Source organism: Anolis sagrei, chromosome 5 (genome assembly GCF_037176765.1).
Source record: "Anolis sagrei isolate rAnoSag1 chromosome 5, rAnoSag1.mat, whole genome shotgun sequence".
NCBI classification, from domain to species: Eukaryota; Metazoa; Chordata; class Lepidosauria; order Squamata; family Dactyloidae; genus Anolis; species Anolis sagrei.
In genome coordinates, this window is record NC_090025.1 from 94,082,738 (window position 1) to 94,109,641 (window position 26,904).

The following is a 26,904-nucleotide window of genomic DNA, read 5'->3' on the forward strand; positions in this document are numbered from 1 at the left end:
TGGCAAGCACCTCTGTTTTGTCTGGATTCAGCTAGGAACCTTCTAGGGGCATGCTTTACAAAACTTTACTGTCCAAAGGCTCCTTGAGAAATAAATCAGCATGGAAAGAGTTCCCTGGTGATATAGGATACATGCTCATACATAAAATCAAGTTGCCAATCTGTCCTGGATGTCAAAATTGATTCATTTTGCCATTAGGAACACTCGGCCTCAGATTGAACCAAGCAAGCAGCTGGCATCCTCAGAGCTACTTTTATTTATGAGAAATATGCATTGTGTTGAGGAAAGAGCAGAGCGTATGGAACATGGAAATAATTGGATATGGTATAGAAAGATGGTAATGAAACAGCAGTGAATTTTGCCTGTGGTATTGAAGGGCCATGGGGATGTACTAGTCTAGGTTTTCCTTTATAGTATACTCATTGGGACATAATACTTGTTTTATAGTGTGGTGTAAAAACACTGTTAACTTATAAGCAGGGGCGGCTCAACCATTACGCAAAGTAAGCATTTGCAGTATAGTTGATTTTGCCCAGGGGCGCTCTTGAGGCGCTCTTGGGGGAAAATAGACCTTGACATATGCGAGTTGTAGTTACTGGGATGTATAGTTCACCTACAATCAAAGAGCATTCTGAACTCCACCAATGATGGAATTGAACCAAATATGGCACACAGAAATCCCACGACAAATACAAATTGGAGGGGGGGGGGGGGAAATACTGTTTGCTTACCATTGAAAATTACCTAGGGCCACCTCTGCTTATAAGCAACATAGGCATATAAGTTGACAGTGTTTTTACACCTGTAGCTCAGGCATGAATACCTACATAGAACGATGTCTGCATCATTTAAAGCAGGGGACCTCAAACTTTTTAAACAGAGGGCCAGGTCACAGTTCATCAAACTGTTGGAGGATTATAATTTGAAAAAAACACGAATGAATTCCTATGCACACTGCACATACCTTATTTGTTGTGCAAAAAACACTTTAAAACAATACAATAATTAAAATGGAGAACAATTTGAATAAATATAAACATATTAGTATTTCAATGGGAAGAGTGGACCTGCTTTTGGGTGATGAGATAGGATTGTTGTTGTTGTGTGTTTTCAAGTAAATTCAGACTTTGGTTGACCCTGAGCGAGGGCTGGGTAAATGACCTTGGAGGGCCATATCTGGCCTCTGGGCCTTAGTTTGAGGACCCCTGATTTAAAGTATGCATGGATCAGAATTGATAGTAAGGTTTGGTTAGATTAAATAAGTGTTGTATTTCTCCAGTACAGACTGAGCATCCCTTATCCAGAATTCTGAAATCCAGAACACTTCAAAATCCATATGGTTGGCTGAGATAGTGACACCTTTGCTTTCTAATGGTCCAGTGCACACACTTTGATTGATTCATGCACAAAATCATATAAATAATAATGTTTAAAATTCAGGCTTTGTGTAGAAGAAGAATAAAGGATTTTTGTGTTTAGATATCTCCAATATTGTGTACATATATGCAAATACAGAAACCAGAAATCCAAAACACTTCTGGTCCCAACCATTTTAGGTAAGGAATACTCAGCCTGTACTAAGAAAGATTTATCCCTTTTGCTATGAGACCAAATGATTGTTTACAGATTAGTAAAACAAACAGATTAGTAAAACAAATAGCTGTGGCAAGTAAGAACCTTCTCGGTTTCTCTTCCTAGTTTGAGGAAGATTGAAAAACAAATCTATGGTTGTATTGAACATACAATTGTATCTAGATAAATGATTGTTTACAGATTAGTAAAACACCATAAGTAATGTATAGCCAATACATTGCACAAGATTGTCGTAAGTGTCCATTTTGAGCAGAAAGAAAAAAAAACTTTTTCTATTCTTTAATGCATATTATGTATTTGGGCAATGCATAATGCAGGAGTGGCAATCTCATGAAAAATTGTGTTCGTGTTTCTTGCTAAAAGTCATATTTTTTTCCATCCATGAGGATTAGAAGCAGCGAGTACATATGTGTAAGAGGGAGAGAGATCAGAATAGTGGTTCATTTACATTGCTAGAAATGTTGCCACTATTTGTGTTGATGAATTGCATTCACTGTTTCCTTTAAATAACAATTATAAACTTTAATGAATGAATTAGCAGTGCCATTAATCTGTTCTAAATGTCTGTCTTCTCAGCTTTTTCATGTGCGTCTGGGGAATATCTAGAAATGAAGAACCAGGTGTGCAGTAAATGTGCTGAAGGCACCTACTCTTTGGGAAGTGGGATCAAATTTGATGAATGGGATGATCTGCCTGCCGGATTCTCCAATGTAGCAACTTATATGGACACAGCCATTGGATCAGTTGAGAGTAAAGCAGATAGCTGTGGCAAGTAAGAACCTTTTCAGTTTCTCTTCCTAGTTTAGGGAAGAGGAAAACAAATCTATGGTTGTATTGAACATACAATTGTATCTAGATAACCATTTTAAACAGGAAGATTCTATATTTATATAATCCCAAAATTTTATATAATCCCAAAATTGAAGAAAGTTGGTTACCATCTTTATATCCCCCAGATCTGACCAGCTGAATATAGCTCCTTTGTTCCTAAGTAATTAGAACAACGAGGATTCTAGATCCACTTGCTCCCCGTTAATCTAGGGTGAGTTTTATCACCAGTGCTTTCACTATTAGAGCTCTCCTCACTGCAAATGCTAACAAGAGACATCACTCTACAATTTTCCTACCTGGAAGTCTCCAGAAACTGCTATTGTTTTATATGCCTTCTAGTCATTTTCAACTTCTGCTGCATGTTGTGGTGTGCTTTTAAGTCATTTACAATTTATGGCAACCTTAAAATAGGGTTTTCTCAGCAATATTTATTCAGAGGCTTGCTCTTGCCAGTGAGAGATGTGAATTGCCCAAGATCCCCCAGTGGGTTTTCATGGGCAAGCTGGGATTTGAACCTGGGTGTCTATATTATGCCACGTTAGCTATCATGATATTATAGTGGTTTCTTACCATGATTCATTGCAGGGAGGTTTGCCAGTGCATTCTTCATAGGCTGAGAGCATGTGGTTTGCCCAAGGATACTCCGTAGACTTCTGAAACTGAGTGGTAGATTCTAATTCAGGTTTTCTAAAATTTTAGTCGAAAACTCAAGTCATTAAACTACTCTGGCTGCCATATATCAGTGAATAATTTTCTGTAATTATGAAATTCTAGCTGTCATGAATCTTGCTCTAGAAAAAAACCCCAAGAGATTAATGAGAATCTATCTATCTATCTATCTATCTATCTATCTATCTCATCTATCTATCTATCTATCTATCTATCTATCTATCTATCTATCTATTTCTATATAAATAAAAAAGCAATGTTCATTTGTGGGATTAGCATAACTCAAAAACCACAAAATTTGGACACTATACCCCTAATAGACCAATGAGTGACCATCACTCATAACCCGTCGCCCCCCCTCCCCCAAAGTGGAAAGGACTTAAAAAACCCCCAAAAGCTAAATGACAAAAAGCTAAATGACAATGCAGGAAAAAAGGGAAGGAAGAGGGAGGAAAGGAGAGAAAGAAGAGAAAGAAGGAAGAAAGAAGGAAGAAAGAAGGAAGGAAAGAAAAAAGGAAGCATGGAAGCAAAGAGCGAAGGAAGGAAGGAGGTAGAGAAGAAAGGAGAAAAAGAGGGATGAAAAGAAAAAGGGGGGAAGGAAAGAAAGAGGTAGAGAAGGAAGGAAGAGAAAGTAAGAAAAAAGGAAAGAAAGGAAAGAGGTAGAGAAGGAAGAAAGGAGAGAAAGAGGGAGGGAAGGAAAGAAGGAAGGACAGAAGTATTGATGGAAGCAAAAAGCGAAGGAAGGAAGGAAAGAGGTAGAGAAGGAAGAAAGGAGAAAAAGAGGGATGAAAAGAAAAAAGGGGAATGAAAGAAAGAGGTAGAGAAGGAAGGAAGGAGAGAAGGAAAGAAAAAAAAGGAAGGAAGGAAAGAGGGAGCGAAGGAAGGAGGGAAAGAAAGAGAGAAAGAGGGAGGGAAGGTTGGCCACAGCAATGTGTGGTGGGTACAGCTAATATGTATGTATATGTATGTGTGTGTGTGTGTGTATATATATTCTCCTCTGATTTTTTAAAATCCCCAGCAACATGCTAAATTGGGTTTAAAGGTGCCTCAAGGTTCCTGCCATATAAAACAAGGCTTGTTTTTGTTAATTTTTATTTAGGTCTTCATGGACTCCTCGTGGGAATTACATTGAATCAAATAGGGATGACTGCACCGTCTCCTTGATCTACACCGTACACCTGAAGAAGTCTGGTTCTGTCATCTTTGAATACCAGTATATTGACAACAACATCTTCTTTGAGTTTTTTGTAAGGCAAATCTGCGCATTAAATGTATATTAGAACCAAATTGACAATCACTAATCCAAAAAGAGCGAACGTAGCATGTCTTTGAGGCAGTTTATTGGCATTCTGAGTGTCTTTCCTATCACAAGACTTTTGAAAATATGAATTTTCCCTATACTATTGAGACAGCCCATTGATTTTTCCCAACCCAGTACTATCATCTCAGTTTTGGCAGCAATCCCCCAAGGTCTCAAATGTTTATAGGTTTTGCTATATTTAATCCTATTCAACTTCATATATGAGACATATGCACAACTTCTAGATAATTAATAGTCAGATCTATAATCAAGTTAAGGCAACTGGCTAAGATTTCAACTTATCAAAGATATATTCACACTTGAGTATAGTATTAGTAGCTTAATTTAAAGGCTTAAAGGGCCCACGGTAGCTGCCAAAATGTGAGCAGCAGGGCAGCAGTGCCAGGGAGCTCATGGCCAAGCTGGGGTTCCATGAAGGGTCTGGTCATTGTAACTGGCCCCTCTTTATGCCATCCATCAGGTCACAGAGCTCAACAGTGGCTCATTCTAACTGTGGGTAGTTCATCATACTCATCCTTCCATTATACTCTGGCTGTCTTTGTTTTGGGCTTGTTCACCCACTGCATGTTTTCCTGTATTGCTGCATATCAGATTGGATGGATATGTTTCGTAAGTGCTCCTATGCCTCTGGCTGTGTTGAACTGAAGGAGATGAGGTGGGTGCGTTAAAGCAATGTGACATTTCAGCGATGTGAGGATTGTTTCTACATATTTCCCATGAGAGTCAAAGCTGAATTTGGCAGCATAAGAAACAGGGTTCAACCCCATCCTTCAAAAGTCCCTATAAGGGCCCATCTCTTGACCTGTCCAAGTTTCTGTTCCTGGCACTGCCCTGATATTAGAATTTTTGAAATCAGACTTGGCATATTCTAGTTGCATACATTGCACAGAACTGTTGTACATTACATATCACAAAAAACGTTGAGTGACTGGAATCCCTAATTCATGTTATCTTCTGCTGTCCCTATGAATGCTGTGTAGGTGGCTGAATAAGAGCCAATGAGATAGGACTTTCATTGGTGACTCAAAATGAATCCATGCTGGAATTTTTTCATCTTGTCCTCACTGACTTTCCTTCTTTATGTAAGGAATGAATCATCATTGCTTGCAGTATGTGAAACCCTGAATGGCTGCTGCCACATTGGACATTGCTCTTAATTAACATTTATGGGCTTTTTGGAGACACTGTGATAATAATAATAATAATAATAATAATAATAATAATAATAATAATAAACCTTTATTTGTACCCCGCTACCATCCCCCGAAGGACTTGGTGCGGCTTACACGAGGCTGAGCCCAAAAAACAACAATAAAACAACAACAACAATAATACAGCAAAATAAAGCAAAAACAAGCAATAACATTAACATGATGATGAGCTGGATTCATCATGAAGCTTTGTAATTGTTTGCAAGGCATGAAAACTATCATGCTGGCCCACAGTACCTTCCTTCTGTTAATTCAATACCATTTATCACATTTTACTAACAGGACAGTCCTTGCTCTAATAGGAAACCAGTTTCATTTCCTCCTCCTCAACAACCATATTTGTTTGTTGGATTCCTGTGGAGGAAGACACAGGTGATTCTAGTGCAGCGACATGAATTTCCTTTCAGCTGAATATAATTCTTAGATGCATGGCTAGGCACCAATTGATTTTTCTCTCACAGAAAACCAAAAGCATTGGCTGCCTCAGTATTAGGCCCAAAATCACTTCCAGTCTATAATTTACTTGGATCAAAACATCCTTGTCAGCTTTCCCTCCAGACATATTGTTATGACCTCTTAAACACAAACTTGTGTAATGTAGTGGTTTGAATATGATGAGTTGGTGAGCGTTAAGACAGAAAAGCATTTTGAAGTTTGGTGACCAATGCTTGAATGTACCTTTACTAGATTCTTTGGTTTATTAATAGACAATGGGCCACTTTGTATTTGCTGTCTATTGAGTCCCAAGTTAAAATGTTGCCTCAGCCACAAAAAAACTAGGGGAGTTTAGGAAGGCCATGCTGTCTTTAACCTCATCTCCCTGCATAACCACTGTATGCACCAGAACATAACAGTCTCATTTGATTTTGGAAATTGTTATGACTTGTTTGGGAGATGATCAAGTAATACCAGAGATTTCTAGTGGTGACTCAAGATAAGGGCAGCTTCCTACCTTCCTAAGTTGCTCATTTGAAAGTGGATGGGCTTTCTGTGCATCGGCTTCCAGACACAGCAGATGCTCAAGGTGTTGGGAGGATAGATCTATATGTACAAAGCTTCAACACGGATGACCATTCAGCCTCTGTTTAAAAGCTTCCAAAGAAGGAGCCTCCACCACACTCCGGGGCAGAGAGTTCCACTGCTGAACGGCTCTCACAGTCAGGAAGTTCTTCCTCATGTTCAGATGGAATCTACTTTCTTGTAGTTTGAAGCCATTGTGTTGTGTCCTAGTCTCCAGGGAAGCAGAAAACAAGCTTGCTCCCTCCTCCATGTGACTTCCTCTCACATATTTATACATGGCTATCATATCTCCTCTCAGCCTTCTCTTCTTCAGGCAAAACATGCCCAGCTCCTAAAGCTGCTCCTCATAGGGCTTGTTCTCCAGACCCTTGATCATTTTAGTCACCCTCCTCCTGGAGTAGACTTTAAAAATTTCAACATCTGTCAACACATGTAGGCTAATCTATCTCATAAGATTATTGCATGATAAAGCATGCTAAGTATCTTTATCACTTAAAAGTTTGTACAGTGTCATTTGACAAGAAACTGTCAAATCGATCCTGAAGGCTGTAGAATAAATAATTGTAGTTTCCTTGTTGTGAGCTACTCATGTCTGGAAGGACTCACATCCTCTAACAAGGTTTCTCCTCCAACAGGTTGGGACAAAAAAAAAGTTTACTTCATGAAGAAATCATGCCCTTTTTACATAGTTTTTACATATCTGCATGTCCATCCCCCTCCAAACACCCCACCTTGTCATGCCCAGCACTTTTTAATTTTAATTATTACATTTGGCCCGGCCATTGTTTTTAATTGCGTCATTAGATGTTGTTAATGTTATTGCTTTGTTTTTTTTGTTTTTGAATTATGGTGTTGTTGTTGCTGCTGCTACTTTTATTGTTGTATTTGGGCTTGGCCTCTTGTAAGCCGCACCGAGTCCTTCGGGAGATGGTAGCGGGGTACAAATAAAGGATTCTTATTATTATTATTATTATTATTATTATTATAAATAAGGCTCAGTTATTTAAAAATCCAGAACAAAAATCTAGCACATTCACATCTGTAGGAACTGAATCAAAGAATGTTCCTTGTTCTATAGGTGAAATTCTATTTATTTTTTGCCTTGCTGACTGCAGGATTGTCACCTGATATCTCCTTAAAGCAGGGGCAGGCAACTGGAGTTCATTTGGGGACCAATTTTATTCTAAGGAATCTGTTGGGAATTGATATGAATTACTAAAATGCCAATCAGATAATTAAAAAATAAGTCATATGATATCCATTTTAGTTTTGAAATATTGATAGTTTTATGTTAAAATGGATATGTAGGTGATGATGTGGTGTGAGACTCCACCTATGCTTCCAGGATAGGCCAATCAAACCAGAAATAGGTTGATCTTGGGAAGTTCAGGGATCTCAAAAACAACCTTGACTCTGCTATGTTCGCTCTTACATTAAAGAAAGATATCTAGCATTTTTACTGTGTAAAAAGCTGCTTGGCTGGCCGTTTCTTTCCTCTTGTTTAGTTTAGGTGCCAAAGATATGATTGCATTATGAAGCTTCAGCTATTTCTATGCGGGTTACCTCTCAGAGGCCTCCTACATCACTGCTGTGAGAACCTAGTGTATGATTATCACTTTCCTTAAATTCCTGCTGTTATAGAGTAGCCAGTCATTTTTGTCTGCGCTGCTATTGAACAATTTTTCTATTTTTCCAAACAACGATTTGCTTGCGAGCAGTGTAAAATTGCCATGTAGGGGTGGAATCCGTTTCAGATATAGTCATAAAAAAAAACCAAATTATAAGCTAACTGGAGCTGTGCTTGCCAGGTTGTCAGTATGCATGAGAGCATATATCAAATTGAATTAAATCAGTTAAAATTCTCTATTGTCTCCAGATATTCCTTATAACTGTTTTCCAAAGCCTGTTGAAGAGGTATGAATTTCCTTGTTGAATCCAGTAAAGATTAACTTAATCCAACATCTCCAACAATGCACAACTGATTCACATTCTGTCACTGCCCCGGGGCCTTTCCACACAGCCATATAACTCATAACATCAACACAGAAAATCCCATAATATCTGTTTTGAACTGGATTATCTGAGTCCACACAGCCATATAGTTCAAAGCAGAGAATGTGGGATTTTCTTCAGCTGTGTGGAAGGGGGCCCAATTTCCTGGGGACAGTCCTGAATCATTATCTGCATTCAATTTGCTCAATTGCTTTAAAAAATATTCCAGTTTCTATCTCCTATGTTGTATTTGCCTTGCTTTCATTGGTGCAAACAGAGTTCAAAACAAAAAAGTAGTTGCTTTCAACTAACTCAGGGGCCTTCCATACAGTGGCAGAAAATCCACATTGAACTGGATTATTTGGCAGTGTGAACTCAGATAACTCAGTTCAAAGCAGATATTGTGGATTATCTGCCTTGATATTCTGGGTTATATTGCTGTGTGGAAGGGCCCTCAGTAGGATGGATAGAGAAGAACTCGGTAGAATTGTGCCTTTCCCAGTAGGCTAAGAAGAATTATCTTCCAGCTTTTCTGTTCCTTCCTCACTGATAACTTTTGCTATATTGAACACACTCTAATGTTGCTTGGCCACAACTGTCGCAGTTTTTAATCTGTGAAATGTTGATGTATGCTGCTTATGAACATTTGAAGTTAACCTATATGGCACAATTTTGTTTCTTCCTTCTGTCTGGCAGTGGCTGTCCTAAGCCTCTGTCTGTCCCAGTTCTTGCTGCCAGTCAAAGTTGACAGTTCGAGGCTACATGGACCAATTTTCTGACTCAGTATAAAGGCAGCTTTCATTGTATCTATGTAGCATCAATCATGGATCATAAAGATGGTACCAATCCCAATTGTTTGTTTCCAGCAGCCATCAGTTTATAATGTTTTACTTCTGGATTGGAAATTCCCTTTTACTCACTGCAAGTAATAGTTTTCCCAAGATCTATAACAAATATATTTCTCTCCTTATCCTAACCAAGATTTCTAAGGCCCTTTCTACACTGCAATATAAAATCCAGATTATCTGCTTTGAACTGGATTATATGGCAGTGTAGACATATCTAGTTCAAATCAGATAATCTGGATTATCTGATTTGATCATCTGGATTACATGGCAGTGTAGAAGATGCTCAAGTTAGAATTAATACACATTGTGGCAGTGAATCCAGGACTTTCCACATGTACTCATGTATTAGATTTAAAAAATAATTAAAAATTGTATTGTCGAAGGCTTTCATGGCCGGAATCACTGGGTTGTTGTAGGTTTTTCGGGCTATATGGCCATGTTCTAGAGGCATTCTCTCCTGATGTTTCACCTGCATCTATGGCAAACATCCTCAAAGGTAGTGAGGTGTGTTGGAACTAGGAAAATGGGTTTATATGTCTGTCGAATGATTACACCTATCTCCAGCAGACAAGAGTCCTTTGCCCCACCCTGGTCATTCCACAGATATTGCAGTGTAAATGGTCTATGGCCAAACTGTTTTTCTCACAACTTCACATCTATCCTCATGCTTTCTGTAATGTGGGGACATTAATTTTGGTGTATTTCACAAGGATAGTGGAAGTATTGCTGAAATACATTATGCTACACCATGAATGCATTTTAAATGTACTGTGATGCTTGTATTTGCAGCAAGTTAGACCGATGGCTCCATTTTTTTCCACCAACAGATTCAAAATGACCAGTGCCAAGAAATGGATTCTAAAAGTGACAAGTGGGTGAAATTGACAGATAATGGTGAATGGGGCTCCCATTCTGTGAGTATAAATTGGATGGCTTAATTAATGAATAGCTTTGAAGACTGATTATCTCAGGTTTGAATGTTGAGATGTTAGTAATGTTAGCAGGGCATACATATTCTTCTTCATCCCTCGGCTCCCCAAAATTGTTACTGAGTTGCGTGAGAATCCATAGCACCTTTTGATAATTTCACATGCTTCCTTTCTGTGTTCTTCATGGACTCATAGATACATATGGCCTTCCAGACTGTTTCCATAAGAGAAACATGTGACCTGGAATACTGAGCAGAATAGTCAGTGTATCCCAACAAGTTGTTATGAATGCAGACCTTGGCTACCTGTTACACTCTATATGTACAAGTCACCAAGTTATGGTTGCTAAATTAGAAGACTTCTTGCTAACAGCCAGGAGAAGCTAGAGTGGCTTGCTCCATTGTCAATCTAGAAAGAGTTTAGGATTGGAGACCACTGGCATTCCATCTCTCCTTATTTTTATCTATTATCCTCTGGTCTTTACTGGCCACCAACAGTTCAAAATGTCCTGAGGATATGGACAAACACAGGAACTCACTTAGCCTCTCTTTGTGGCTATATATTACAAAAGGCACAAAACAGACTCAGCAGGTGTACAGTCAAGATTTTTGAGTCTGAGCGAGAGGCAGTTTTCAAAAGAAAAAATATAATATGGTGCCAAATGCATGTTTATGTGTGATAGAGCTTTCACCTGCATAAAAATGACTTATCGTACTTAAAATATGGTAAAGTCTGTTTGCTAAATAAACAGGGTGAGGCTTTCCTGTGGAACAATGGATGTTGTTCAATTGTGGACAGAGAAAATATTGTGTGTTTCTTTTAAAATTGACCTCTCAGTATGAACTATATTTGCTCAGTACTTACTTTAAGCTAATTCAACAAAGCAGTGTGTGGTATCTCATGTTTTTGTGGCCCTCTGTTTTCTTAGTGGTGTGTGGATTACATCTCAAACTTTGATCAGCTTATGCAGCATGAGTTAATTTACTTCCATTAATTAAATAGCAACAGATATGAGATTTTACAAGAAGGATAGGTGCAAAACCCCAGAAACTTTGGCCACATTGGCTTCTTTGGTCTAATGAGGACAAAGAAATTGGGGTTAATGCCCATTCCTCCATAGAAGTTTACTTATTTTAAAAAAGAAAACACATGAAATAGCCTGTTTCAAAATGGGTTTTGTCAAGATGAGCTTTTGTGTAATAATTATTTTCATCTTTCCTTCCTCTCAAAGGTGACACTGAAGTCAGGCACTAATATATTATACTGGAGAACAACAGGGATCCTAATGGGATCTCAGGTGGTGAAGCCTGTACTTGTGAAAAACATCACTATTGAAGGTATACGAGAGATTTAAGTGCAATTTTATGACCGCTTTTGATTACAAAACTGTATTGTTACAATTCTGCTTTGTTATAGTTCAACACTATCAGATATGTATTGTCAAAGGCTTTCATGGCTGGAATAAATAGGTTCTTGTGGGTTTTTTCGGGCTATATGGCCATGTTCTAGAGGCATTTTCTCCTGACATTTCACCTGCATCTATGGCAAGCATCCTCAGAGGTAGTGAGGTCACTACCTCTGAGGATGCTTGCCATAGATGCAGGCGAAACGTCAGGAGAAAATGCCTCTAGAACATGGCCATATAGCCCGAAAAACCCCCACAAGAACCTACTATCAGATATATATAATTTGGTGGCGCTTTCTAGACACTTATAAAAGAAATAGTTGTAATAATACCTAAGCCCTAATGTCCACTGAAATCATAAGGAAAGGCTGACACCATCACAACATCCAAATGAAAGAGGATCACCACGCAATCTATTAGGAAATCATATTCAACATTACTACTGTTTTCCCAAGAAACCTGTTTATTCTGGGATAACATTATGCAACATTTCAGTTTTAATTGTAATCTTTCCATTTCCATCCTTCTCCTTCATTCTCCTACATTTTTCTACAATTCATTTTTACTATAAAAGTGTAAGATGTGGGACAGGCTTTAGTTTAGCTTCAGCTAGAAGTTAAATGGTGACATCTGCTGACAATGACTGTATTTGCAGAAAGACATTTACATTTTTATTGAAGAAAGTGCACATGAAAGAAACACTGTGCTTGAAGTCGCTGTTATGGTAGACTAGAGCTAAAAGGAAATATGCTTTAAAATTATGGCCTGGAGCAAGAGATTGAAGAGATGCCCCTCAAGAAATACTTCATCTTTGTTGTCACCAGAGCTTGGATTGTTTTTTTTTTTAAAATATCAGTTCATTAAAGTCATGTGTGTGTGTGTTCATTGCCATTGCTTTATTGTTTTTTGTTTGAAACATGTTAGGCATTTGTGACATGCTACAAATGTGTCACTTTGTGGTGACTTTTTGAAATCTTTTTTAAAAAATTGTTCATTATAAAATAGAAAATGATTCCAAAATCTACTTCCGCCCCACCCAATTGCTTTCCTCAAACTTTAGGAATATTGAGAAACAATTTTAATTGGTCTTTTTAGTGATAACAGTATAACCAGTCATTGTTTAATTTGAAAACATAGTATTGTCTCTCTCTCAGTATCCCATGGGATTTGATGCTTTGTCTACTAACAGAACTATTAATTTTAAATGTTTGTTTTTGCAGGAGTGGCTTATACGTCTGAATGCTTTCCCTGCAAACCTGGTACATTTAGCAACACACCAGGCTCTTCCACATGCCATGTCTGTCCTAGAAATAGTTACTCTGAAAAGGGTGCTAAGGAATGCACTAAGTGTGATGAAGAAACACATTATGCAGGTATTGTTTATGCAGCATAAAATAATGATAATAAAATAATAATAAAATACAATTATGCTGATAATTATTTGTTTGGTAACAGTAATTTTGCTGGTCAGAGGGTTGTGATAAAGGATCTAATGTAAATGTTATGGAGTGATACTGAGAGGTTTTAAAAGGATTTGTCTAGTAACAAATACGGCATATACTCGAGTATAAGCCTAGTTTTTCAGACCCTTTTTTAGGCTGAAAAAGCTCCTCTCGGCTTATACTTGAGTCAAGATTAATTATTATTTTACTCTGCTATTAGTATTATTTTTATTACATTTATTATTTTACTCTATTATTATTATTATTATTACATTTATATTATTTTACTCTATTATTATTATTACATTTATTATTTTACTCTATTTATTATTATTATTACATTTATTATTATACTCTATTATTATTTTATTACATTTATTATTTTACTCTATTATTACTGTTATTATTTCATTTCCATTATTTACTCTATTATTATTTTTATTACATTTATTATTTTAGTCTAGTTATTATTATTGGAAGGATCCGTCCGCATATTTACATTGAAGAAGGTTAATCAGAGTTGGACAGTCTTATGTTAAATTACAATTTTATTGATGTATTCAAAACCATTTAACCTATGGATGCCTCAATTAATGTCATTTTATTGGTATCTATTTTTATTTTGAAATGTACCAGTCACCGCTGCATTTCCCACCCTCGGCTTATACTCGAGTCAATACGTTTTCCCAGTTTTTTTTTGTGTAAAATTAGGTGCCTCGGCTTATATTCGGGTCGGCTTATACTCGAGTATATACGGTAATTTCTTTAGAGGCTTCTTTGGAGGAGTTTCCGTCCCAGTAAATAATGTATTATCCTTCTTTCGCCTTTATCAGTGTGCCTGTCTGTCTAACCTTCAGTTTTTATCTACTGTTTCCGAAGACACTTCAACTCTAATTTTGTGGCAAAACAAAGGCAGCTCCCATTCTTCTAAAGTGCTGTGAAAAGCAGTTAAAGTTGATGCAATAAACTGAAATCGCTTTCAGCAATAAAATATTCAGTACTATGTTAACATGGCAGAATCAAGGATCAAAAAGGTTTTCTGAGTTTTTGCTTGCCTTCGGCACCCAAACTGTATTACTACAGGTTTCCCTAAGAAAAATCTGTGTTTTTAGTTTTAAAAAACTGGAGCTATAGCGACATGCAGAGAATAATCATTTAAAACTATCTCCTGGAAATGTGAACAAACCAATACAGATGGAACTTTGAAATCTTGGCCAAGTAGCATCATTTTCCTTGAATTAATTGTATTTTTTCATGAATGCATTTTACTTTCAGATGAGGGTTCAAGTCAGTGTATGGAACGTCTTCCATGCTCCAGCAAAGACTTTTTTCAAATCCATACACCATGTGATCAAGATGGAAAGGTGAGTGACAGGCCCTCCTATAGCTATTGTAATAGAGGAGCCTTTACAATATAGACCAAAGTCTCTATTGGGGGCCTATGAGTTGCACGTTAAGGACTTTAAGCTGGACAATTCAGAATTGCTTTGTGTGTGTGTGTATGCATGTGCGTATACACACTGTCTAACTAAATCTGCCTTCCTATGAGTTATAAAATGTTGATCCTGGTTCTTAATAACTTTTTAAAAAACACATTGCTTACAGATGTATAAAATCAGTCCTCCACAGCTTCTACCATCTACAGCTTTGAAATATTAAAAAAAAAAAAGAATTCCCAAGAACAAAAACCCAGACCTTGATCTTCCCTGTTGTTGTTGTTGTTGTTGTTGTTATTATTATTATTATTATTATTATTATATTGTGCTGGTTGAAACATCAAACCAAGGGTAGCAGCATCTGACTTTTGCCTCAACAGACTCTACCAATGCACCTGGATGTACTGAAAGTAATATTGTGTCAAATTCAGGTGTCATTTTCAGCTGATTCAGAACCTAAAATGAGGGATTTAGGATGGATAGTGGCTCTGGCAGGTAGGAAAAAGGGTAACCGCTATATTTCCACATGATTTTTGGTAGTCTAGAGGAAACTCAGACTTAAAATGGTGTCCCTGTAGTCCCAGAGACTGCCTGGAGGCACCACAGAAGTAAGTTTTTGGACCACATTCAGCTCATGAGCATCACCTTCCACCCCTTGATTTTGTCTTTTTGGAACGTCAAGAATTTATATTCTCTCTCTCTTCTTTTTTTATACCCTTATATATATACACACACACACACAAATATTTTCTTTCTATTTTTTCTTTATTCTTTTTTTTTACATTTCCTACTTTACTATATATGATATTGTTCTCCCACTTCCAATATCCATTTTCTTTTTTATTTCTTTAAACAAAACCCTAATAAAATATATTTTAAAAAGAGTTTAGAATTACACCTGACAGAGCAACAGTGATAGTGTTAATGATTTTTTTCAGTGACCTGAAATTCCTTTATATCTTACACATCTATCCTCTTCCTTAAGCCTCTTCCACATTGCCAACATAAAATCAGATTATTTGCTTTGAACTGGATTATATGACAATGTAGACTCATTGAATCCAGTTCAAAGCAGATAATGTGGATTATCTGCTTTGATAATCTGGATTATATTGTAGTGTAGAAGGGCCTTAGATTGATACTCTTTGCTTTCATTCCACTTTTACTTCCCGTCCCCTTTTTAGCCCTTTTACTGATCCAAAAGGAAAACCAACTTGGTCCTCTGCTTGTTCTAACTTAGCCTAGCATCCTTAGAGAGATTTCCTATCTACGAGGGGTATTTTTAAAGTAAGGTCCGTTTGAACATAAGTACACAACGAAAGTTTATTTCAAAAAAGTAAATTTATTTTCAGAAAGTACACACTTCACTCTATTTTTCAACATAGTTGCCAAGTTTGTTCAAACACTTATCATACCTCTGAACCAATTTTAAAATACCCTCTTCATAAAAATTTGCCGCCTGCTCCAATAACCAAGAGTTCACTGCTGTTTTCACGTTGTCGTCATCATGGATGTTGTCACGGCCATCTTTGAATTATTGAACCCACTTATGCACTTTGCTTTCACTCATAACAGTATCACTGTACTGTATCACAAATCTGTCGATGAATTTCTGCAGCAGGCAGGTTCCTTGCTGACAAAAACCGTATCACTGAGCGAACCTCACATGCGGAGGGTGAGTTGATAGTCTTAAACATTTTTAAAGCACAGAACAGAACCATACAGGTTAGCTACAGAGCGGAAACTGAGTACAGTTGTTCCCGAGGCATGCCGGTACACGACGCATGCACTCGTTGCGATATGCGTGCGAACTACGAGTGTCTACAGCAAAACGGACCTTACTTAAAAATACCCCTTGTATAATGGAGTTCCTATAATAAAAACTTAGTTTGTTTCCTATAAATATTGGTGTCATTGCTGCTTGATAATAATAGCCACTGCCAGCCATTGCATGCATGCAATCTCTATCTAAGCCATAGTAGAAGCATTTGTATTTATATTTATATTTGTATTTATATTGTTTCTCTTTAATTTCAGACTCAGCTCATGTACAAATGGGTGGAACCTAAAATATGTAGGGAGGACATCCCTGAAGCAATGAAACTACCACCTTCAGGAGAGAGAAAAGAATGTCCACCCTGTAATCCCGGTTTCTACAACAATGGCTCATCCTTTTGTGCTCCTTGTCCTTTGGGCATGTTTTCTGATGGAACAAGGGGTAAGAGAATCAGAATTGATTAAGAAGTCTGTTTCCAATATTGGTTTCTTTCTAGAGTCATTTTTATCCAGTGTTTCAGAACAGGCATTATTGGCTATGATGTTTCATACCTGTCTCACCAACATTAGTGATGAACAGATCTTCCGTGATTTGGTGTATAGGATTACATTTCATAAATTCAGAAAGTTAAGAGCAGCTTGATCCAATACCATGGGCTCTGCATGAATGGTTTCACCTCCCACATCCAACAAAATATACCTCTCTAGGAATTTCCTAGGTCCTCCAGGTTAACTCTATTGACATTTCAGCTTGTAGTCATTCATTTCAATAGGGTTTGTAATGATCCATGTTGCCATTGTAACTTCTGCAGATATAGAAGTCATACTATATAATGATTCTTTTGTTAGTCTACATTTAGTTTCCTTAAGAGATAATATTTTGGAAAGAAAGAAGAAAAAAAGAACAACTATCTTAAGCCCTGACTATTTTTCTTTTAATACAAGCAGTCATATCAATATTTGAAACCTACTGTCTGAAAAGCTGCTTTTATTGGCATGTTCATAGACCTGTCAGCAGCTTATGATACTGTAAACCACTGCCTCCTCCTGAGAAAAATGTATAATATCACAAAGGACTACCACCTCACCCGCCTCACAGGAAACCTGCTACAAAACAGGAGCTTTTTGTTGAGTTCGAGGGCCAGAGAAGCAGATGGCGGAAACAGAAGAGCGTGCTTGCTCCATCCATGTTCAACATCTACACAAATGACCAGCCACTGCCAGAAGGGACAGAGAGTTTCATCTATGCAGATGATCATGCCATCACCGCTCAAGCAGGGAGCATTGAGATGGTTGAACAGAAGTTCTCCGAAGCTCTAGGTGCTCTTACTGCCTATGACAGGGGAAACCAGCTGATCCCTAATCCATCTAAAATACAGACATTTGCTTTTCACCTTAAGAACAGACAAGCATCCTGAGCTTTGAGGATCACCTGGGAAGGAATCCCACTGGAGCATTGCAGCTCACCCAAATACCTGGGAGTCACTCTGGACTATGCTTTGACCTACAAGAAGCACTGCCTGAATATCAAGCAAAAAGTGGGTGCTAGCAACAATATCATACGAAAGCTGACTGGCACAACCTGGGGATCACAACCAGACACAGTGAAGACACCCGCCCTTGTGCTATGCTACTCTGCTGCTGAGTATGCATGCCCAGTGTGAAACACATCTCACCATGCTAAAACAGTGGATGTGGCTCTTAATGAGACATGCCGCATTATCATGGGGTGTCTGCGCCCTACACCACTGGAGAAATTACACTGTTAAGCCGGTATTGCACCACCAGTCATTAAGTTTCCTGCCTATATAGAAATGCCTTTAGTTAGTATCCAGTACCTGTGACAGGGCCCAAGCATCAAACAATGTCAGATACACATCTAGGATTTTTCTACTGTGAGTTTGTCCTCCTTGCTGTATTTGTGAAATATGCTCCAGTTATGATACCATTCTGTAGGTTACATTTTAAACACACAAACACCCCCCCTCCCAACACCGTTAGAGTCTTTAGTCCTTGGGCTAATTCCCATACTTATAAAAGAAACATGTGACAAAGCATCTTTGTGAATACTTATGTTGTCATTGTCATATCAACTTAGGTACTTCTTTTTGGTACCTAAATTTATTTTCTGACTGTTTCTGACTCTAGTCTATTTGTTGCTGTAGAGTGCAAAACCTGTCCTGCTGGTACTGAACCAGCTCTAGGACTGGAATACAAATGGTGGAATGTACTACCTCTCAATATGAAGACTTCTTGTTTCAATGTTGGAAATTCAAAATGCGATGGGATGAATGGTGAGTGAGTTTTCATGAACTGGTTACTTATATTTCTTTCAACATTTTGAAAGTTAGTGTGGTATTTATGGATCTAAACTACATGGAACACTCATAATGTGATTAGCAGTTCTTACTGGTGTCATAGAACTTTGTCCTGATGCTAAGCTTACTCTTTATATTGGTTCAAGACATTTATATTGATGCTCTTAAACCTGAGCCAGTATAAATTTGTTTACTCAGTGAATAGGCATTAAAAAGGAAGTGGGTTGATGAGTCTGTCTATATTTTGTCCAGTGATTTTTTAATGTGTTTAAAATGTATTTCTAAAATTGAATGTTATTTTACTTTATCAATATGATTTTCTTTTCAGGTTGGGAAGTAGCTGGTGATCACATTCGGAGTGGAGCTGGAGGTACAGATAATGATTACCTCATTGTGAATCTTCATGTACCAGGATTCAAGTAAGCAATAGTTTAATTTCCAAAATTCTATATTTTAATAGCTTTTCTTTCACATTGAGTCATGTTTGTTAGCAGCTTTAGTATAGTTGTCTGATGATTACTGAGATCCTTACATAAACACTAGACTGATTTGATTTTTCGGTACAATATTTCTGTTGCTATACAAAATATTTATTATTTATTTTATTTACCTTATTTATATACTGCCCCTCTCAACCTGGAGGCGACTCGAGGCGGTTTATCTTAAACCAGAATCATTCAGTCTTTATTTTTAAATGCGGCGTCCTGTTTCCTGCAATATAAATACACTGGTGGACAATAGGATGTTTAATAAAAATTGCAATACAAGGCTCAGGCTAATCAACTCTTTCTGGAGGAAATGCATTACAACGTTTTGAAATAAAACGACAACACTGGAAGATAATTTGCTAGGTTGCTATTTCATTGTGTCATTGTCTGGCAAATGTTTTTTGAACCATCTTGTAATGGTTTGATTTCTTCTCTCTTGGGTAGACCTCCAACATCAGTAACTGGTGTCACTGGCTCAGAACTTGGAAGGATCACCTTTGTGTTTGAGACCATCTGTTCAGCGGATTGTGTGCTATATTTCATGGCGGTAAGCACCATGGGAATTTTTTTACATGATTGGGCTACAATAGTTTGAATACCAGTACAAGTGAACATATCCTGCATTCAGCAAATCTATCTGTGGCAAAATGATGTGTTTCCTGATTTTCCATGTTTAACTGTGTAGAGATGGAGCCCACAGAGCTTTTTTTGTGGCCTTTAGAGACCCATCATAGGAATATTTAAAGTTAAAGTGAAAGTTGACCCAGGACTGTTTATGGACAACGGCTATGTTTTTGTGTGATATGTGATATTATTTTATGTGATGTATTTAATAATGTTTAATGGTTTATCAGGGGAAGGTCAATTCTGATGTTTTACACTGCTTTTTTAATCAATGGCATTGAATTGTTGCCAACGCTGTGAACTGCCATGAGTCCCCTTCGGGGTTGAGAAGGGTGGTATACAAATACCGTAAAAAAAAATCTAAATGCACCACCTAGAATATGAGGATCATGTTTGCCACTTTTTATGTCTCCTGGACTATATTAGCCCCAAGAGACAATGTCTTGGAAATACTTATGGAAGTATTGAGACACTTGAGACCTTATGGAAACCAGGCAAACATCTAGGTCCATCGGGGAGACCTTGGTATCAACCTAGTCACCTTCTGGCATGCATTTTAAAAGGACCAGGGAGGGCTCATTTTCAGGGGTGCCCCCTGCACTATGGAACACACTGTCTGAAGCATTAAGATTGGCCCCTTCTTTAATTACATTTTGGAAGGGTGTGAAGACGTTCCATTTCGAGAAAGTGCTTAATTAAACCAAATAAGTGGTAGTTTTTAATCTTGATTTTAATGTTCACATGGTTTCAATTGAGTTTGCTGTTTAAAATATTTATGTTTTAATGGGTTCTTTTAACTTTGTATTGTATGTTTTTATTCTATTGTAACCGCCTTGGGTCTGTGCTCAGAGAAAGGCGGGATATGAATTTCTCAATAAAAAATGTTATTCCTGTTTTTTAAAAAGCCTCTTCTGGTTCAGTATGGCTTGGCCAAATTGCTCCCATGTCTCCTAGGAAATGTCAAGGGAACACATGAGGGCACACACACACACACACACACACGGTTGTAATGTGACCCTGAAAGTTTTCCCAAGACATTAATGTTGTCTCCTAATCCATGAGAGTTGCCTACTCCTATTGAAGAGCAGTTAATCCAGCACAATGGTTTTGTTACTGGGGTTCAGGTTATACCCAGCATCCATTGATAACAATGTATAGAGAGGAGAAACAAGAAAGACCCCCAAAACACAGTTTCTCTTCCATGGGAACTGATATTGTCTTACATTCAAACAAAAGGTTTTTGTTAACATGGTACCAGGTATAGATTTTTTTTTCATGTGGCCAAAACAGTAGTCACATCTGGAACTTCTGTGCCTCTCCTCCCACTAAAGAGTTAAAATGAGATGTGTGCATTGCTTAACAACCTTAGTTCTACACACTAATTGTCTATTCGATGCTATTTGTTTTCAGGACATCAATAAAAAGAACACAAATGTAGTGGAATCATGGAGTGGAATTAAGGAAAAGCAGTCATACACACACATAATAACAAAAAATGCTTCTTTTACATTTACATGGGCTTTCCAGAGAACAAGTCAAGGCCAAGATGTGAGTATTGCAATTATTTCTGGAAATAAACACCTTGGATGAACGTTTTTAAAATTAAAAACAACCTTGATGAGACGTGAATGATTTGTCATATTGATGTTTAATTGTTGTTATGCTATTGTTTTTAAATGCTCCAATGGTTTTGTAATGTGTGTATTGAAATTACTGTTGTTAACCGCTTTGAGTTGCCTAAGGGCTGAGAAAAGCGGTATATAAATGAAGTAAGTAAATAAATAATAAATAAACCTTGAAAGCATAATAATGAATGATTGAATGACAATTTATTTCTATCCCGCCCTATCTCCCCAATGGGGATTCAGGGTGACTTACAAACATCCAATGCTATTTAAAAATACAAAATAACATAAACCAAAAGATAAAACCCAATTTACATTTACAAAAACAACAAACACAGTCAGACAAATGAACACAGTCCAACAAATTCACATTATAACCATATTTAACAGATTTTTAAAATTTAGAGTTTAAAAGATTAAATTAAAAGCATTTTAAAGCCAAATCCATATTCTACTTCTTGTTCATTTGTGCAAAGTATTTCAAGTATATTCCTCTCCATATGCCTGGGTTGTAAGAATCCATGAACCCAAATTGGCCATAATTTATGGTTATAGATAAGAGGCTGAAATTATATGTGTTGCACACATCATAAGCAAAATGTACTGACATCCATAATGCCATCAAATTTGGAGTTTGAGACAGTAAGATGCAGGTGTGTGCTCTTTGGAGAGTATTACAATTCTGTAGCTAAGATATTGTTTGCTTGGATGAAAGCAAAATGTACAACACACCTTCAGGTTATGATCTGCCTTTACTGCAGTTATAGCTGTGCTTATGGTCCAGATTATGATGCTAACCTGAGAACTTTTCATTCTTTCACAGAATCTGAACTATAATATTCTGGCAGCTCTGTTTTCGTGGCAGTTGAAATTCCTTGCCAATCACCATCAGCTTAGACAGTTAGTGATAAAGGTTCCATGCTCAAAATCCAATCTTATGTTTTAGTTTTGAATATAGGCATCTCTAGATCACATGTGTCAAACTTAAAGTCTGCAGGCCAAATCTGGCCCATCATGTCATTTTATGTGGCCCTTCAGATGCTGAACTGCAACTCCTATATTCCTCATCTTAGACATCATGACTGGAACTGATGGCAGTTGTAATACAATAATAATGGAAAGGCTGCAGTTTGTTCTGTTTGGTCAGGATAGTGGAGTTTGAATTTAGATACAAGGCTTGTGGATATGCTGTCTGACTTTAAACTGTCTTTTAACCTTAACTGCAGAGCCACAACTGCTTTTTTTGTTGCATATCCCATTATCACCTGTCCATCTGGCAGATAACTCAAAGTGATAGGAGTTTTAACTTTGAATATGTTTTAGTGGATTTTAACTGTGAATTTTTAAATACTATTTATATTTAATTCTGTTTTAATGTTTGCATACTTGTATATCTTAAATTGTATGCTAATGCTTTTATGTTAAGCCACTTTGAGTCTCCTTCATGATAGATAATGTGGGGTATAAATAAATATAATAATAAATAATAAGAACATCTAGGGACCAAAATTGGGTCCCCATTAAAGAGGACCAACTACTATGTAAAAATGTACAGTTGTCTCTCTGTATCTACGGGGTCTCTTTCCATGGATTTAGTAGCTCTTGTAAGGCAACCATGAGGTTGATCAGTGGTTCTCAACCTGGGGTCCCCAGATGTTTTTGGCCTACAACTCCCAGAAATCCCAGCCAGTTTACCAAGGCCAAAAACATCTGGGGACCCCAGGTTGAGAACCACTGCCCTAGATGAAAATGTGTTTGACATCCCTGCTCCAGATTTTTACTCTTACTGTATTTGGCAAATTACAGTCTCACACTGTAAGGATTAGATGCCAAGAGTTATCCAAATGAGAGGTTATTTAACCTTAAAAACAACCACAGAAAGTATTTATAATTATTTCATTACTGGAACATTATGATAATGTCTAAATTTTCATAACACAGACATTAGCTACAGAGACTAGATATAGGTAGTCCCTGAGATACATACATCCGACTCCTAGTTAGGAATGGGGTGAGAGGAAGTCAGAGAAAAATCTTCTCCTAGGAAAGGAAATTCCTAAAGTTATTGTGGGGAAACGGTCTCTCCACTAAAGCTTTATCACCAATCATTGTTCTACAAAAAGCCAAAATTTTCAAAATTCAGTTGTCACAGGGACAGAAAGTGAAGTGAAATCTTCTGAACAGGGGCACAGACAGCAAAACAAACATATTGCTACAAAATGCCATAAAGGCACCAAATTCTATTTGATCTTGGAAGCTAAAGCGGGATCAGCTCTGATTAATAATAGGAGACCCCTGATGAATACTAGGTGCTGTATGCTATATTTCAGAGGAAGGCAATGGAAACTACCTCTGACTCTTCCTTGTCTAAGAAAATCCAAAGAACAATTCATGGGGTTGACATAAGTTGACAGGTGGTCTGAAAATATATCCGCACACATTGAATTATATTGAATTACAAAAAGAAATAAATAAGAATAACCAGAAAGTCACCCAGTAGAGGGCAGTGCATGTTAGTAAACCAGAGAAATGATTTAATGGGTCCATGGCTTTGTAATAAATTCAGGAGTCATTTTCTTTTACTTCTCAGAAACAACTTGCTTTGCTTACCACAGTTGTCTTATAATTGGTCATCTATAGTGCTTTGAAATTCTAAGTTCAATAATCAAGAATAAAATACAAGTGTTTGATGAAGTATTTGGAATGTGTCTCAGAGGTTATTCTTTTTATTGTTTCTTTACAGAGCAGGAAGCTCATCAATGATGTGGCAAAGATCTACTCAATCACTGTCACCAATGCCGTTGATGGTGTTGCTTCGTCTTGTCAGGCCTGTGCCATCGGTTCTGAACAGTTTGGTTCCTCCTGCATCCCCTGTCCAGCTGGGCACTATATAGAAAAAGAAACCAACCAGTGCAAGGAATGTCCTCCCAATACATACCTGTCCATTCATCAGGTGTATGGCCAAGAAGCATGTGTCCCTTGTGGCCCTGGCAGCCAAAGCACAGAGGTAAAGAAGAGTATTCCTGATGTTTGAACACAAATATGCATATAAATAGCCTGGACCAGATCAATGGCCTGTCTAATCCAACACTTTAGCAATAATAAATAACAAGAAGACTCTCACTCAGTTTCAGGTTCTCAACCAGTGGTAGCATTGGAAAACTCTAAAGATCATGAGTAAAGCACAAGAGTTACAAAATAAAGAGCTTAGAAGCATGCCTTGTCACAGTAAGTGTCAGAAACCCCACAGGATTGCACTTGAGAAAGTTATCCATTTTTTTCTCTTTTGTTCCAACAAATGGACAAGTTTAAATGGAAATGGTCAAGTTTTTGGTGGAGTAGGAATTAGGCTTGTTTAGGTTCTGTTCGGAAAAACCTTAAAGTCGGAAAAACCTGCCGAATTTGGACTTTTGAACCAAATTCGAAACATGCAGGGAGGGGCAAATCCGAATTTGAACCACTTACACATTTCTCGGAATTATTCTGTAATGTTCGGATGTCTCCCATGGTTATTTTGATTTTCAGAACCATTAAGCAACTTTGATAAAGTCTAAACAAACAGCATATTATTTGAGAACACAGAAATGCTGGACCACACCAACAACCACCATGTCAGACTACACAGAGAAGCCATTGAAATCCACAAGCATGTGGACAATTTCAACAGAAAGGAAGAGACCATGAAAATGAACAAAATCTGGCTACCAGTATTAAAAAACTCTAAAATTACAACAGCAAAACAACAGAGAGGAAACAACCAGGCACAGATTAACACCTCCCAGCAAGAGATTTTCCCAGGCTCAGGCAGGCCTTCTAATGCTAATGAAGGTGATCAGCTGAAACATTCACACCTAACTGCAGCAGGGAAGAGCTCCTTGCCCCACCCCAGCCATTCCACAGATATATAAACCCATTGTCCTAATTCCAACAGACCTCACTACCTCTGAGGATGCTTGCCATAGATGCAGGCGAAACGTCAGGAGAAATGCCTCTAGAACATGGCTCTATAGCCCGAAAAAACCCACAAGAACCTAGTGATTCCAGCCATGAAAGCCTTTGACAATACATCTAAACAAACAGTTTTAAAATCTTGCGGTTTCCCTTCCCTGGCGAGTAGCGATGCAAAGAGGGATGAGGTGAGTGTGGCTAAGCACAGCCATTCTTGAAGGCCATGCCCCCAATGGTAGAGATTGCAATAGGTCCTGTAGTTTAACAGCAGTACCTTGGAATAAAGGAAATATGTTCCAAACCAGGAACATATTTCCTTTATTATTTAAAAAAATACTTTAAAAATGAAAAAGTTTCCTTGGCAGGGGAGGGAAATTGAACCCACAGACTTATATTTATGAAGCCGGCGCACTCTCCCTGAGCCATGGCTGCCTATAGAAAATTTCCATTCAGAACTTGTATTTAAGCTGGGTCAGTCTATAAAAATGTTTTATAAAAAAATTGAAAAATTGCCAAAAATCCATGGATAAGTCAAAAGTTATGAAATTTGGTGAGTTAACAGTGATCCATGAGTTCTACCACTCTAGCAAGTTTCATCATGATTGGTCTAAAAATGAGGGAGGGACAATCCCCTGAAGTTTTCCCAGTGCCAATGCTGTTTCTTTCCTACTGCACATGTGAGTCTGCTATTAATGAAGTGATTCGGAAATTTCGGATATTTCTGCCTTTTTTCCCCGGAAAATTTTGGAAATCATTTCTGATCCGAATCGCCAGCACCCCCTACATCCAAAACGAGTTTTGAACCATTTTTTTTGATCAAACAAGCCTAGTAGGAATTCTTCCAAATGCTTTTAAACAGCATTATCCCAGAACCCTTTCTCTCATATGTGGCGAACATGATAATGGTGCTGACATCTGGATCCTTCTCAGTCACAACAGTGATCATTTTTACGGGTTTCCTTCTGACCCTTGAATGATTCTTTGATGATAATTTGATTGACTATAAGCATTCACATCTGTTTTGCTCTCCTTTCTTAGGATCATTCTGCTTGCTTTAGTGACTGCCTGCTTACTTATGCCAAAGACAATCAGAGTCTGAACTATGATTTTAGCAGCCTCAGTACAGCAGGCTCTTTAATGAATGGACCGAGCTTTACAGCAAGAGGAACAAAATTCTTCCATTTCTTCAACATCAGCCTCTGTGGAAACCAAGTAGGTGCTTTACCCAAATATGGCATCTCCTGTACTTCCTTCTCACAGCTCAGATCACTACGCATGTCATCCTGTTTGTTTTGCCAGTTGCAGTCCAAATCGTTAGCTCAAGATAGATCAGTTCACTCTAAACGTTTTTGGGAAGAAGGAAAAGCTTAACACAGGACTTTAATTTGTGGCAGGCGCTTTATATCTAGTAGATATTTTAAACTGAAA

General features: G+C 37.7%; 1 protein-coding gene across 2 annotated transcripts in view; it reads left to right on the top strand.

Moving 5' to 3' along the window:
* The window catches only part of ELAPOR2 (endosome-lysosome associated apoptosis and autophagy regulator family member 2), a 121,668-nt gene that overhangs the window by 77,058 nt on the left and 17,706 nt on the right, over positions 1-26,904 (top strand). The window contains exons 3-15 of one of the 2 annotated variants that reach the window (XM_060778200.2): positions 2,170-2,365; positions 4,193-4,340; positions 10,313-10,399; positions 11,646-11,751; positions 13,040-13,192; positions 14,537-14,625; positions 16,735-16,915; positions 18,639-18,767; positions 19,120-19,210; positions 19,724-19,826; positions 21,314-21,451; positions 24,272-24,535; positions 26,515-26,688. In XM_060778200.2, coding sequence (XP_060634183.2) covers positions 2,170-2,365; positions 4,193-4,340; positions 10,313-10,399; positions 11,646-11,751; positions 13,040-13,192; positions 14,537-14,625; positions 16,735-16,915; positions 18,639-18,767; positions 19,120-19,210; positions 19,724-19,826; positions 21,314-21,451; positions 24,272-24,535; positions 26,515-26,688 — 1,859 coding nt within the window. The remainder of the gene's footprint in view (positions 1-2,169; positions 2,366-4,192; positions 4,341-10,312; positions 10,400-11,645; positions 11,752-13,039; positions 13,193-14,536; positions 14,626-16,734; positions 16,916-18,638; positions 18,768-19,119; positions 19,211-19,723; positions 19,827-21,313; positions 21,452-24,271; positions 24,536-26,514; positions 26,689-26,904) is intronic. The other variant, XM_067468899.1, reaches the window with a different exon arrangement.